The 16731-nt window shown below is 26.4% G+C and overlaps 1 protein-coding gene across 1 annotated transcript; it reads left to right on the plus strand.

The window, feature by feature from the left end:
- The first annotated feature begins 6795 nt into the window (after positions 1 to 6795).
- On the plus strand, positions 6796 to 15776 carry LOC107441104 (uncharacterized). Its single transcript, XM_016054256.3, has 5 exons — positions 6796 to 7130; positions 9370 to 9526; positions 9668 to 9857; positions 12888 to 12988; positions 15168 to 15776. The coding sequence occupies exons 1-5, from the start codon at positions 6796 to 6798 to the stop codon at positions 15654 to 15656; spliced, it is 1272 nt and encodes a 423-aa protein (XP_015909742.1). The 3' UTR covers positions 15657 to 15776.
- Positions 15777 to 16731: the final 955 nt, after the last annotated feature.

The following is a 16731-nucleotide window of genomic DNA, read 5'->3' on the forward strand; positions in this document are numbered from 1 at the left end:
TGCGTTTTTTTTTTGCTCATTTATTTTGGGTTAATCTGTTTAATTATTTTCTAACAATCTATATTAGTACATTTTGTAAAATAGTTAAGATGAGGTAAATGTTGATCTGTAATCTCAGATTATGTCGTATCAATAGATAATAAAAGTTTCGTTTTTTGGGTAATCTGTATTAAATTTGTTTCTTAGGATTTCATGTATTTAAAAACTGATAATAAAGCTTTTGTTGAATTTTTATAGTACGTTGAATTTTATAGAACAATTGATAATAGTAAAACATTATTTTTTAATTAAATAATACATTATTTTTTAATTTTATTTTTTAATTTTATTTTTTAAATAAAAGTTTTTAATGGAAATATATATTTGCGCTCACAAATTATATTAAGCGATTTGATAATATAATTTTGATGTGTTTTTAGTTTTTTTTTAAAAAAAATCTTTAATTAAACTTTTAATTATTAACGTTTCTCTAAAGATAATTTCTATCTGGTTGCCTTTCGAATAAAATATGTTTGTATCAGTTTACTTTTTAAGCAGATTTTTAATAAAAATATTTCATTTAGTTAGATTCGTTTTTCATTTAATTTCATGTGTTTCGAGAGCGATAATGAAAGTTTTATTTGATTTCCTCACAATTAATAATTTAAATAAAGCAATATTTTTTAAAAGTTAAAGTTATTAGTGGAAATGTTTATCTTTGACCTCAAATTATTCTCTAAGTAATTAGATAATAAGATTTCAATTTTTTAATCTACATTTAAATTTTCAATTACTGAATTTACTGTCTTTCTACAGAAGGAAATTCAGCATTGTTTTTCGAATAAAAAAAATGAAAGCAGTTTAAAATCATTAACACACGCCATCCAACGGAAATGTTTTTCGGATAGCTTCGCTCGAGTTTTCCGCCTAGGTCTTGTGTAGTACCAAATAAAATATTTTCATGTCTCTCAAACATTATATTAAATGGATAAGAGACTATTAACGGTATAGAGGCAAGAAGTCTAGAAATATATTGATATTAGTTTGGAAGGGGAAGCGGAATTTTGCAATTGCTTAAAATTTAATAAGAAATTCAAGCATTATAAAACATACTGTTCATCTTCAGATAGAAGAGTATGTGACTGTAAAAAATTATAAGTTTACTGTTTAAAGTCTTTGGCAAACAATATGCAGTGCAAAAAAAAAGGAAAAAACTCTTAAGTTAAGATACATTAAAAATCTAAAAACAAACGTTTTCTTATATGAATTATATTAAAGGCTACGCCCCCCTAAACACTACGCTTTTGACGCAGTTCCGCGTTTCTATAAATGTTGGCTGTCGCTCGCAAAAATCTCAGTTTAGGTTTTTTTTTTTTTTTTTTTTTTTTTTTGCTAAGTGGTTTTTGCAATCACAGCCGCTTGCTTGCTTATTTAATCTATTTTAAACTTAACATACAAATGTTAAAAAAATTATAATAAAATTATAATTGCATATTTTATATATTTCCGTTCGATTTAGAAACCAAAAATGGAAATTTCCTTAAAAATGTATTATTTCAATTTATTTAATTTCTTAATTTTTTACATTAACTTTAAATTACTGAAATGAATTAAAAAAATTAAATTGTGAACTATGTTAAGAATAAAAATTATGTTAAGAATAAAAAATAAAAGGTCAAATCGAAAAAATTTATAAGTTAAATTTACTTTTTTAATTTTTATCTAATTCAATTTGAAAGATAACTTTAGAAAACATACACAGATGTTTGAAAAGTTAAATTTAAAAATGAAAAAGAAAATGCATTGAAACCTGCAGGCAGATGCAGAATTAAAGATAATATACATGTTAAGAAAATACCATTACGATATAGTATTTAAGTATTCATCCGCGATTGCATATAGTTCTGATTTATCTCATTTTCTAAATTATACAAATATGAGTAATTCAAAGTTAAATACGTGCAGGTCGTCCGGCTGCCGAAGCGGGGGTGCCATCCCCTCTGCAGAGGATCAAAATTGTGATGGCATGTCTTCGGATCATCCTCAGGGATGTTTCCCAGACCGTCGCCAATAGCCCATTGTGCAGCTCTAGTGCGACGTAAATGAACGAATCAAATCAAATCAATCAATCAAAGTTAAATACGTCGAACAGAAATTTAAATCGGGCTATCTTTTACCATATATAACAGAATTATTAAAAAAAAGGCTATATATTTTCGAAGTCCTGCTGGAATCGTAGACTTGACGACATATTTCGACATATAAGGAGAACATTCGTTCCTGAAAAGGAATAACTATCAGGGGTCGTTATAACTATCTATAGGAATAACTATCAGGGGTCGTTGAGTTGAGGGGTCTGTTTTGAGTTATGACAGGGAGAACAACACTGAGTAAAAATTTTCTGAAATAGCAGTGACAGTGGCTGTAACTTATTTTTAAATATAGCGAGATACAGAGGGATTTTTACTGTACTGATCAAGGTGCCCCTCACAACCTGGGAAGTGTGCATAGTTTAATTAGTCTTTTACTAACGTTCAAAACGTAGAAAATAAAATTATTAAAAAAAAAAGAAACTAGAATAACTGCATGTAAGCAAGTTCAGAGTCGTGGTGGCTCAGGGGATAAAGCTCTCGTCGCCCGATGAGATAACCTGAGTTCGAATCCCAGCGATGGCTGGTTGATACGAATTTCACACTGCAAAGGCAAATTTCTCCTGATACTTGATCCAGGAGTTCCCATGTCATCTGGATTGAGTTCAAAATTACGGAGTTGAAACGATAGTTGTTAAATCAAAATTGGGCTATAAAATACATCAAGAACAAAGATAATGAATAAAATTTTATATTAAGAAAGAATACTATATTAGGAAAACATCTTTATTAACTTAATTATAACATTTTAAGTTAAAGAAATATCATTAAAAATTTTAAAACGAAATATTAAGAAAAATGAATGAAATTATTAAGTGCGATCGCTCCTCAAAAAATTAAGTTAAAGCTCAACGACATTATTACAACTGTATTCAAACGGTATAAAGTGTTTTGAAATTTTTGTAAGCAATAGAATTCGTAATTATATATTTAATTTTAACTGAAAATAATAAATACAATGTATAAAATAAAAAGAAATTATTTTAAAGAACTCCGAAGGCAATGATGCTTTATCTGTGCAGCATAAATTGCAATTTGGCGGTCCTTTTTCTGAACTCCTACAACCACCCTGGTTAAAGTTAATATATATTATTTAACATTTTAATTTAATTAATAAATACAAATATAGTACTACAGAATATAAAAGTATTTTTCACCTCATTTCCAAAATAGGTAACCGGAATCTTAGCACAAAGTTATAATCGGAATAAAATCAGGCATACATTTTTCTCGAAAACAAAAATTTATGGTATTTCAAACTTACTCCTTGTCAGGGTTGGAGTTTTTGCCGGCAAAAAGGGGTTTTTGCCAGGACAGTGGCAAAAACCTGGTAAAAACCGGCAAAAACTGGTAAAAACCGGCAAAAACCAAATTATCTAAATTGCTGATTAAATATGATTACAAAATACTTGAAACAAATTTAAATCAATCATAAGGAATAATAATTTTGATACATTACATGAAAAAATTATTTTTAACACATTAATAATTAAGGCAATAATTTTTACAATACAGGCTTACAATAAAGGCAATAATTTTTAAAAGATTAAAAGTTTTTGACCTCTTTTCATTTTAGAATCCTTAAATAAATGTTTTTTTACAAATAAATAAATATTATTTGTATAATATTATTATTTATCATAAGAAATTATTATTTGTACAACTACACATATTGATAGATATTTTATGCTTTAAATTATAGTTATATTAATTTAAAATAAGTTCATTTCACTGGAAAAAAGAGAATGATCTCGAATTTTCCAATCAATAATGTTTTAAACTACTAAAATGATATATTATTGATTAAACTACTAAAATGATATAACTATTATGATTTAATTATGGAATAATAATTTTGTTAATTTTTTTGTAATTATTTATATTTATAGTATATATTTCAATTTTTGGAATAATTTTGTATCAAAAATGTGTTTTTGTTCTCTCATCTTGGAAAATATAGGTTTTTGCCAATTTGCTTGGCAAAAACCTGTTTTTGCCAGGACGGTTTTTACCGGTATTTACCATGGTTTTTTCCACCTGCGGCAAAATCTTGCCAACCCTGCTCCTTGTCAATGCAATTGTTTTTCTTTTTAATGTTAGGGTAAGTAAATTTAAAGTGAAAATCTTTTAAGGCTTTAAGTTCAGGATAGTCTTTTTTTCTTTCCTTTTAAACTAAGCACTACAAGTGAACTTTTTATGTGTATTGAATAATAATAAATATTAAATTTAATTCTATAGAATATCAGATGAGATTAACTTAAAATTTAGGAAAACATTGTTGTGAAACTAACTTTACGATGGGTCCTTTTTAAAATATTAATGGGTTTATATTTGCAATTCGGAAAATACGTATTGTTTAAAACCTGCAGGATTATTTAAGGCAGAATGTGAATAAAAGTATTTTTTTTATTAACATTTTTATGTTCTTCGTCTGGTTATTTCGTTTATAAACCTTATTTTGTAATTTTATATTTTTTTCATTTAAGGAGAAAAATTTAATCAAAGATAGGCAGCAAAACATTGTTCAAATTAAGAGGAATTATAGAGTAGTTAATGGTTTATAAAAGAGATAATAAAGAAGTCAATTAATTTCATGTATTATAGAGAAATGAATGAATGCGCATTGAATGTCTATAGGAAACACAGAAATTGCTGGAACCTTGGAGCAGGGGAAAAATTAGAGCTCGAATTAAAACAACGGAGCGCTCCGGACTCTAGGTTCAGCTCCAGGTCTCTGATTTGTTAAATTGAAATGAGTTGTAACTCAAATAATATAGTAATATATGAGTAACTATAGGTTATAATTATAGATGAGTAAATTACTTTCCTGAATTATAAATTATTTGATGAATTTTGAAGTTTGGAGGTGAGAATTATTAAAGAGCAGAAGTGTAAATTCATTTAATGAGTTATTAGGAGTAAATTAATTCCATTAGTAATTGAGATACTGGCTGAATCACAAAAAATTTAATTATTCTTTTTAAATTGTTAACTGCTCAGGTCCGTTGTTTGAACACATGTTTCGATATGTATTGTTTATTAATTTTTTTTAATTAATTCTAGTAGTTTATGCCATCCAGACTCATCTAATATACACGAACGCTGTTCGCGGGAAATTTTTTACTAATGTTACTAAAAAAGAAAAAAAATAATCTGCCTCTTCAAAGAAAGTTTTTTTTTCGAATTCCCGAGGGGAAAAAAATCGTTTTAAGCTTTTTCCTATGAATTCAAACTTGACACACATCGAGATTCCTATTTACGCGATTTAAGATCACGTATCATGTTTTGTATTCTTACGATTTTATATCAAATATCGCGTTTCGTATTCACGCAATTTGAAAGCCACTATTATGATTCATTTTCAAGTGACTTAAAAATTATACATAGGAATTTGTATTCACGTGATTAAAATTGAACACTGAGATTCGCATTTAGGCGATTTTAAAATTAAATATCGAGATTCGTATTCGCATGATTTAAAAATGACACATTGAGATTCATATTCACACAATTTCAATAAACAAATGAAATTTCACGTTGATATTTTTATTAAAACTTTGATAAAGTGTTTTAGCACATAACATTTTTGGATTTCATCTTTTTTGGTATTTTACCAAACTTGTCCTTGTGGTAAGAATCAAAAATAGAATTCTATAAAAATTACACATTTTCATAAAAAAATCGGTGAATTTCAAACAAATTTTGCCAAAATAAGGTTGAGACGAAAGGTTTGAAAACAAGTTACAGGAGTTAATGCACGCAGAAATTTTTTTCATTTAAATTTTGTGTTTCATTGAAGTTTTTCAGTTTACCTAACTCTGATGCCAGCTAAAATTTAATTGAGAATATCTTTCTTGTAAGAGGTTGATTGTACTTAATTGATTGATTATTAGATTGATTTATTACTTAAAAGCAATACAATAATACCTGAAAGCTACTAAATACAAAACTGTGCATGCAAATAATGACTTGTTTTTTTAGTACTGAAGAAGTTCTGTAGTTTAACTAAAATTTTGAAAGGCGTTAGTTTTCCTGAGACAAGTTACTTCAATCAACAATTAATAAAAAAATAAATTTTTATTTGGAAATTAAAGCATCTAAAAGTTCTAATTACCAAATATATAGTTTGAAATATATTTTTACACTCTCACTTACATTTCATAAAAATGTAAATTTGAAATGTTTTTAAACAATTTATAGTATTATAAGTTCAACTAAGTAATATTTTTATCTTGTGTTTATAGGTTTTATTGCCTTTTTTCTCATACGATAAATCTAACCTTATGATTTTGAAGTTATTAAGCTCTCCAAAAACCTCTCCATTTGCTACAAAATTACTGTAGAACAACTTGAAATTAATAATTTAAACCTTTTTCATAATTTGTTATCACTACAAGTAATTTACAGTTAAAAAAAATCCCTAAAGTTCCTCCCTCCATTTTTATTTTTATTATTGAAAATTCTGTAATTAAATCTCCCGATATTTCAACGATGTTTCGTCTCCAAAATCACTCCATTTTCTATTTTTAATTATTACCTTTAATTAAAAGGTAATAATTGACTTCTATTTGTTTAGTTAACTCTGTCAAAACATTCACGTTTTTTTTCTTTTTTAAAAAAATCTAGCAATAAACTAAATTTTTTCTTCCTGTTTTCTGTTCAGGCTATGTCAAAATTGGGAAATCGAGTAAAAAATGACAGCAGAAGCCTGAAAAAGTATCCCCTGGACACCAAGGAAGATCCTAGAAAGATATTCAACTTTGAATATTTGACTAATGTTAACACCATTTCTCACATTAAATACCATGGACGGGTCATGTTTATAATACGTGGAATTTTTTCCTCTAAGAAAACTAAACTCAGCGACCTCCTACAGGAAACATATCCAGGATCTTCTTACTGTTCGGGTGTTAGACTATTGGAGAAATTTGATCTTAAGGATGATCCATCAGTTCTTGATTCTAAAATTTCGAAAGCCACTATTGATGAATGTATAAAACTGTAAGTAATTTTCCGTCTACTTGGTTACATTATTATTACAATTATTGCTACTTAAGAAAGTGTCGTTTATTCAGTAATATTCGAATTATTATCAAGCTACGAAACTGAAATTTCCGAATTTGTGTCAATTAAAATTAATTTTTTCTCTTTTTTCTTTTCAGAATTTTTTTGATATAGTAAAGTAAAAGCAAACTTAAACGCATTTTGATGTAGTAGATTGCAAATATTTTAAGTAAATGTTTACTTCTTTTTTAATGAATTGTCAATTTTTGTATTATCACATTCCAATCTTTTCAAATTCTTTACTTTTGTCTTATTGATGCTTTGTAATCAGTAAATATTTAATTAATAATAATATTTTTTTAATATTTTATTTTCGTTCATTATCTTCTTTTTTCTCCCATTTTTATTTTATAGAATTACATGTATATGCTTAACTTATTGTAGTTAATTAAGTAATGTAAAACTAATTTTCAGTATATCCCAACATACTTTATATTTTAAAATGTTTTGGACTTGTATTATTTAATAATATTTTTTGGTTAGATATGTTAATATGCCTTAACGATATTTAACCAAGTTTTACAAACACTTTCAATTAACAGCTGAAATGTTTCAAAAATTATAATTTAATTAATACAAACTAATTATGACATAAATAAAATCTCGGTATTTTTTCAAGCTATACATCTTAAAATGTTAAAGACGGCAAATAATTGGTCAGTTAGATATGCAATGAATAATAAATTAGTTTAAATCAGAAAACATTTAAGAAAAAAAAAATATAGTAATTTCTCCGGACAGAACAAGTATACTTTAAGACTGGTGTATTTGAAATATTTTAAAAGAACGTAAAGCATTTAATTAAACGTAAAACTTAATGGGTGTAATTGAAATATATTTATTATCAGCAAAAAAGTTTACCTGTGTGGCCAATTAAAAATCATAAATTAACAGTTCAATGTTACTCTATTCACTGATCAGACTTTAAAAAAGAATCACATCCTCAAGAATATATTTATAAAAATATTTTCGATTAATGATTTAGAAAAGTCAATTGGTTAAAATCTTTGATTTTCATAAAAAGACCACAGTTGACTTATATAATGACTTTCTTTAAACATCACAGTTGATAAAAATTAATGATTTTTTTTTTAAAATTAAGTTTAAATCATGCTAACTTTGCGTCAATAATAAAAATTAATACAGAACGCAATTTTACAATAATTGCAATGGCATTAACTAAACAATCAATTTATGAAACAGTATATTAATCTATATTATTATTAATAAAGTAACATATAAATCAGTGGTTTCCAACTGGCGACCCGGGAGCCGCATCTGGCCAGCGAAGCCTTTTTTGTGGCCTGCGAACTAAAATATATCAGTTGTAATTTTTTTGCAGACAATTTTCGTAAAAAATCTATATGGGTTTAAAATACTTTTCTCGTTAATAAAAACCTTATTTCTTCGTTTCTGTGCACTTTATCATACCAACGGTGAAAAAAAATTATTTCTCAGGATTTGCATCCAAGAAAATATTTATTCAAATACAAAAATAATCGTGTATGTTACTCTTTTTTATTTCATTTTTTTGTATTTTGTGAATATAATTTAGCATCTGTGTATCAGAAATTTTCTCGAAGAAAATCTCCGATTTAACTTTTTGAAACCACTCATTTTGGACGAAAATATTTACACACACATTTGTAAATTTTAAATTTAAAATGTAAATATCTATTCTCTGGTGATTGCAGCAGACAAACCTCAATTTTGCCATTGAACATATTGTGTGCTACTATTTAAGTTTTAATACCAACCTTTTTAAAGTTTTATATCTTAACAATTAGATATCTGTTGCACATTAATTGTTTAATACATGAGTGCACATCAAAGTTATTGTAGCCCGAATTTTTAAATATGCAATTAAATATTTTTAAAAATCTACTTTTTATTTTAATTTGTAATTCAATACTTTTGTTTTGTACAACTTGGTAAAAATCTGACAGTAATATTTAATGTTACTTCAATCATAAAAGAGTCCTACATAAAATTTTGATAAAGTTGCGGCCCGACATTTGATTTGTGTTTTTAATTGTGACCCCCAGCCTCATGTAAGTTGGAAACACCTGATATAAATGTAAGCACCAGTTTGAAACATGGCATAGAAAATATATTTTGTAATTTAATAAACATTATTATTAGCGATGTGCCATTGTATTATAAACATCTCTTTCAGTGTAGAGGAAGCTTGCCGTTCCAGTCAGCCCACCATTGTAGTTCAAAACTCTCACATGAGAAAAATAGAAATGCTGGTTTTTTTAAAACTGGCAATAAAATATGATTACATCGTTATTGTAGCATCTACTATGCACAAATTTTATATCACGCCTGAGGTACGTTTAATTGTTTGTACTTTGCGAACCTTAGAATGTATAAGACCACAGTCATTTCTTGTTTTTCTCTAACTGTTACGGCTTTTAAAGTTATAGTACTTGGTGAATTCTTAAAAAAAATATGTTTTTGTTATTTTTTAGGCTGTGGCCAGGAGAAGTCATCTGAATACCACTTACATATACATAAGATTGAACCAGTGGGAAGATGTGCCACCCTTATTCACAGCATGGTTTATATCAGCAAATGATTCGGAATTCATGAGGGGCATCACATTTGAAAAACTAAAGGTTCTAAATAAAATAAAGCTATTTCGATCATGGTTTGAAACTGGTAAGTTGTTGGTGTGGCCTATATATTGGTGCACGTGTTGCTAGGCATAAAAGAAAAAAAATATTTGTTAACTGTTACAAATTTAATGTGATTTTTCCTGACAACATAAGTTTTAATAAGCACTTTCAGATAGATAAAAAAGTATAACAATTAGAAAAAAAGAGATAAAAGAAAAAAGGTTAATATTATAAAAATTATTTTAAAATATTACCCAAAAAAGAGCTGAAAATATCGCTATCTAAAAACCGAAACCAGGAACGCTTTTATCTGAATAACATTCTAACAACAAGAAATTTCACTATCATTTTATGCTACTTTAAATTACTTCCTATAAAGTTATGCAAATACAGGTTTTTGCATAACTAACAATATGAATAATAATTTGCATAATAATACAGGTTTTGCATAAAATATAAACATTGCTGTCTGTAAGTTGATATTATGTCTGCTATCGCCTTACACATATTTACTTTTTTTTAAACTACATATTTAGCAGTTTATAAATGCAGGGTTCTCCTTAACCTGGAGAAGAGATAAAACTGATAATAAAATCATTTCTTTTCTGATTTGTTTTCACAATGAACAAATTCCGCGATACCAAGACTTATTAACAGTTAATTTCCAAGTGTAGGAAACAGTCTTTATTATGAATTATAATTTTCAAGAAGTTTTAGTAGCCAAAGTTCTTTAATTTATTCCCAAACAAGTTAAATAGGAAATGGTTTTAATACCAGCTTTTTTTCTCTGGCACAAAACAGCCTTGTAAACGCTTGTTTACACTAGTGTAAGCTGATTAGAAATACGTAAAAGCAACTATATTTCGATTATTAGCTATTTATTTGATGAAGCAGTAGCATTTTGGTGGGGTAATACTTTACTATTTTGCTATTTGTGTTATCCTAATTAGCTGCAGAAAAAATATTTAGTTGAATGATTTGGCTGGATATTTAGGTTTTTTGTCGGAAATCAAATAAAATTTTGATATTTATTAGAACTTTATTTAGTTTTCTGAAATTTTGTTCTTTAAAATATCATGTCTGTTACCCTATCTGGTACTAATGTTAGATGCAAAGCATCTATTTAAAATGTAAAAGAAAAAGTAAGGAGTCCTGTTACTCTAACGACAATTTTCATCTCACCTGGGCAAGAAAGTATCAACTAAAAACAATTGAAAAATAAAGGGAACTGCATGAAAAAATTTAAAACAGTTGTAATTAGTAAAAATTTAAAACAGTATACAAAATTTAAAAATTAAATGCATTTAAATATTCTTAAAAATACCTTATGTGGCAATTAATTTTTCTTTATTCAATTTTCAAATGGCGCAGAATTACAAAAATGACCCATATAACATTGAATTTATTTGAGTAACTTTTTAGCCATAACCAACTATTAAAAATAATTTCTACTTAATATAATGCATTTTTAGATTTTAATTCATTTATTATTTTATTTAATAATAGCTCGAAAACTTTTAAATTGTAAGGTATAAAATTTTTGTATCATTTTAAAGAATGCAATTTTAATTAGAAAAATCTAAAATTTACGCGAAATTAGTCGAATAGTTCCTGAAAAATCGAATTTTTAAAATGCGATTTTTTTCAAAATTTGATTTATTAGAGTTCTGAATTTCATTCAAAAAGTTTACTTTCGAAATTTTGTAAATTAAAGTAACATTTAAAAAATTCATCAATGTTAAGTTGCTTTCTTTTGATAGTTCATAAAACCATTGACTAACTAGTCAAGTTTATTTTATTGATTTACGAGATACACTTACTGCACTTGAAATATATATAAATTCGCTGAAAAGTGATTTTAGCCTGTATGCTATTCTGCATTTGTTGGAATAGTTAATCTTTTTATAAACAATTAGATTTTTATGTTAAAAATCGTACTACTATAACCTTGGTAATGACAATTAATGATATTAAAATAATTTTGAGCCTGCATAAGAATTTATATGCAAGAGTATTATAAATTTGATTATTTAAATTTCATAAACTAATATTTGAATTAATTTACTTTTACTCTTTCATTAGTTTTCTGAATGTTTAAATACATTAAACTTTTAAATTGGTAAATATGTTTCTTAAAAGAAAATATAAATTTTATCAAAACATATAGTTGGAGAAAGTTTTTAAATAATTTTCACTTTTTATCAGACGTTGATAAAATTTTGTCACAAAAATGAATAAATAAATTGATAAGTTGCAATCTCTTATTTCGAGGGATATAGCTTATTTCATAATTTTTTTTTAGCATAACATAATTCAATTTACAAGCCTAAAATTTACAACATATTTAAAATAAGAAAAAACTATTATGTAAAATTAAGAAAATATGAAAAAAGTTATTAATAAAATAGTTAAAACTAGTTAAGCAATATATAAAGTAAGCAAAAAATATATTTTAATCTTTTCGCGACCTACGTGTGTATTTCTTTATATTTTTGATTATTATATTTTAGTGATGCTAAATGCTCAGTACCATATAGTATATAGATATTGCAAACAGACTAAATTACCTACTAGAACATAAAGTTTCATTTTCAATAATCATTTTGTAATTTTTTTTTAAATGTATCATTTAATTCTCTTATTTTTAACTTATTTTTATTTTAATTTGCGTGCTAATATTTAGATTTTTACATAAAATTGGAACGTAAACGTTTTTTAGATTGTAGTTATTGTGAAAAAAATCGCACTCACTTTTTAAATATAGGATCTCTCATTTGTGTTGAAATATTCTTTTGATTGATTTGTGTGTTTTTTGCCAGATTTTGTAGTTGCAAAATACTTTGTTTCACTTTAATGACGACAAGGACGGTTTTAATTTCATAGATGCAGTTATTTAAAAAAAATTATAGCGAATGCAGCACTGAACGTTACTTGAATTTAATTTCCCATTATTAAAAAAAAATATTGTTCAGAAAATAAAATTAAAAATCATTTATGTCTTTCATCTCTTCTTTTTTAAATTATTAACCATAAGAACTAACCCCCTCATAATATTGTTTTTGTTTGTTTACAGACGATGTTGCAAGCTATTTTCAGCCTCGAGCAAATTTGTGTTGTTTAGCTGGCTATTCTACAGATGAGGACGTGATGAAAAATTATTACCTTTCACAAGATGTAAGCTATTCGATTTTCGTTAAACTATTTGAAATTTATGGAAGACGAACACAATTTTCTTCAAGTGATAAAAAGCTCGCGTAGTCCTGCGCGAAATAAAAAAAAATGATGCTTATTAATCATTTGGGGGCCTAACCTTAAATAAGCTAATCAATTGCATGCTATATTTTAACTTCTGATATCAGACACAAAAACGACTTTCTTTGCCTAAACACATTTTTTTTTCTCGACATAATAGGATTCTTGTCCCTCAAAAAATTATGGGGGATATCTGGAAAATTTGGTCATGATATCGGTCGAAAGCTTAGACCACTTAATGTTTTTTACTTTTTACGTATTCCACAAAAAAAAAATTAATTTTTGATGATTAAATGTAATTTTTGTGCTAAAGAGTAGACCACTAAAAATTGAGAATCACCAATTTGAATTACCTTTTGAGATAAAATAAATATTTTTCAAAATATTATACTAATAATACTACTATACGTTCAGTTTTTTATTTTTTAACTTGGAAAATGTAATTTATTAGAATATGAAAAATACGGATGGTATTACATTAAGCAAACTGTTTTTATTTTGGACCGCGATCTCAATTAATAAAATTTACATTTTTAGAGGACACAGTTATTAAACATGAAATATTTTTAATTGAAGTGTGAGTAAACAGAATTTCCAAATGGGTATAGGGAATACCATGTGCTACGTTTTAATAAAGCAAACCAACATGAATACAGGTGCATTTTATTGTGTTGTGATCCACGTTGTTTTTGCTTTACTCACACTCTAAATTTATTAATTTATTTAAAAATTGCAAATTTTTTTATGACAAAATCTAAATATTGTTCCTTATAATACGTGGGTGTATATTTTCTTCCTCTATCGTCTCGTTCCTTCAATTTTCTTAGTGACAAAAAAAAANAAAAAAAAAAAAAAAAAAAAAAAAAAAAAAAAAAAAAAACTGTACAAAAATGACGCTTAAATTGTAAATTTCTGAAGACCTTAGAACATGTTATTGTCAGAATGCAAAAATTTCCCTTCCTAAGTTAGCTGAATCAGCATTTTTATTCTATAATATGGAATTCACCTAATATAAAGTAATAATAGGTATCATTAATATTTTTTTCCTAGTTGAATTGGTCTGCTGTTGAAAAATTAAAGATATCGTTATATTTAGAATATTGTTTCGATCTTGAACAGTAATTTCAATTACAAGTTATTGGTGTCTGAAAAGAAAGGCGAAATTTTAATTTAAAAATACTTTCAAAATGTAACCGTTTGTTAGCAGGGGTCTGTCTAGGTTTTTCTGAGAGGTACCTATTTTGTGAAAATTTAGACATAATTTGTGAAAAATTTAAAATTATATAAAAAAAATCAACACAAAAATATGGTAAAAATATGGATTTATCGTTTCTTAAGGGATACAAAAACAAAATTTTAAGAAAAAGTATTTTGTGAAACTACCGTTTTTCCTTAAGTTGAATTTGTGAAACTACCGTTTTTCCTAAAGTTGAATTTGTGAAGGTACCGCTAAAAGGTAGTAAATTCGGCCTGGACAGACCCCTGGTTAGGGACATTCTTCGACAAAGTAACGTAGCTGTGGCATCAAGAAAGGATGGAAAATTCTTTTCTGCTAACGTTTATTGCTACATTTTGAATTTCTAGCCTAACCTTCAAAAATATTTTTTAATGTAAATTTAAAATAATTTAGTCAATTAGCTTCTCATAATAGCATCAGTTACCATACCCATATCTGTTAGATAATTGATTTACACTTCGATATTTACAGCTTTTTTCGCTATTCCGTTGATATCTAGATCAAAGTATCTTCTTAAAAATAAAATCTCACAATCTGTCAATCATTATAATCTGTTTTGACATAATATCTTCAAATTTTCTATCCAGCTGGCTTTCTGGCTATTTTATTGATATCTAGATCAAGCAAACTATCTCCTTTAAAATAAAATCTCACAATCTGTTAATCATTAATCCGTTTTAACATATCTTCATTTTTTTTTTCCTATTCAGTTCGCATTCTCGCTATTCCATTGTTATCTAGATCAAGCTATCTTCTTAATAAAATCTCATATTGTGTGAATCATTAATCTGTTGTGACATAATATCTTCATATTTTCTATTCATTTCAAGGGCTACAATGAAATAATATTCAATTTTATTTCAGGTTCAAAAGGTGTATGGCAAGTGTTTCCCAATCTTTATCTTAGGATTTCTAATAACCAAATCTGATATCATAGGCGTGGCTCAAATAAGTACAGACGCAAAATCCCTTGTGATGGATGACTTGAACAAAAGCAGTAGAATTATTACGAGTGAAACACCTAGTGATATTTTACACTATGGAAGAACAACCCAGTTCCCCGAAAAAGCAAAATTACCACCGAAATCATCAGGATTCTGGATGAAAGGAAAAAAACTTTCTGCTGAAATATGTCGCCCTATTCACATAGCTCAGAAAGGCTTTGATGTCTTTAACATGGAAAAAGTGATCGAACAGTTCAAGGAAGGTCTACAGCTAATGTCTGATAGCGATGGCAGTTTGAATAAAAGATATTTCGAGTCAAAAATTTATAAACTAAATGATGATTTGTGGTTCACCAATGTTATGGAGATGATTTGTTTTTCAACTATTTTTACTGGATTTTATGTTTAACTACATAAGAAATGAAGGAATTAATCATTACTTCATTATTGTTTGTTAATGTTTAAGTATGCAATATTTTGAATTGTTTTTTCTTTATGTATAAGGGTTTATTATTTTATTAAAGTTAATTAGATATATTTGTTATTTGTTAAAATTTGATTTAAATTATATTAAACTATAAATTATATTCGCAACAAAACGAGCTTTTTGTGGTATTTTTTATTCAAAGGCAAGTGCATGTTTATATTTCTTTAACTCAACATTTTATATATTATCTAATTTATTTAGATGCGCACATTATAATATATTAAAAGAAAAATCCGTATAAACTGAAAAAGTTTAAATTAAATAATTTAAAAAAAATTGGGGAAAATTCTAAATACTTATATTTTTTCCTGAGCTTAGTTTTTAATTATCTTGAGTTAAGATAAAAGGAAGTTGATGTGATTGTAGATGTACTTATTTAATTAAAAACACATTTATATCCACACACACAAACATGTATATATATATTTACTGCACTTATGCTAGGCTGCAAGTATATAAAACTCATAAAATAAGTTTAAAATATAAAGAAAGTATGGAAAATAATAAAGATAAATGAAAAGAGAAGAATAAAAATTATTAAAATGAAATATTTAAAATAAATTAAAAAGCCGAAAACAAAATATAGATAATCTAAGGAAAAGATATAATTTCTTCATCAGCTCACATGATTATATCAGTAAAAAGTAGTGCTTTCTAATATTTTATCATTAAAGCCAAAGCAAAGTGTATCAATACAATAAAGTGAGGAGCACTATTTTCGTTATTTACTATATTTCGTTTTGTTCTGTATTTCTTTTACATTTTATTTTCTGTTTTTTGCTTGATATGTTTTATTTTGTATATATATATATATTTACTTAAGGTGTTATATTTTCATTTCAATTTTGAGAGCTCCTCAAAATATTGTATATATTTTGCTTTGCCTATATTGATACAATATTAGAAAGCACTTTTTTTGCGGATATAACTGTGTGAGCTGATGAGGAGATAATATCTTTTCATTATTGTGTTTTGCAATTTATAATTTTCTTAAAAA

This window comes from Parasteatoda tepidariorum, chromosome 6 (genome assembly GCF_043381705.1).
Source record: "Parasteatoda tepidariorum isolate YZ-2023 chromosome 6, CAS_Ptep_4.0, whole genome shotgun sequence".
Lineage (NCBI taxonomy): Eukaryota > Metazoa > Arthropoda > Arachnida > Araneae > Theridiidae > Parasteatoda > Parasteatoda tepidariorum.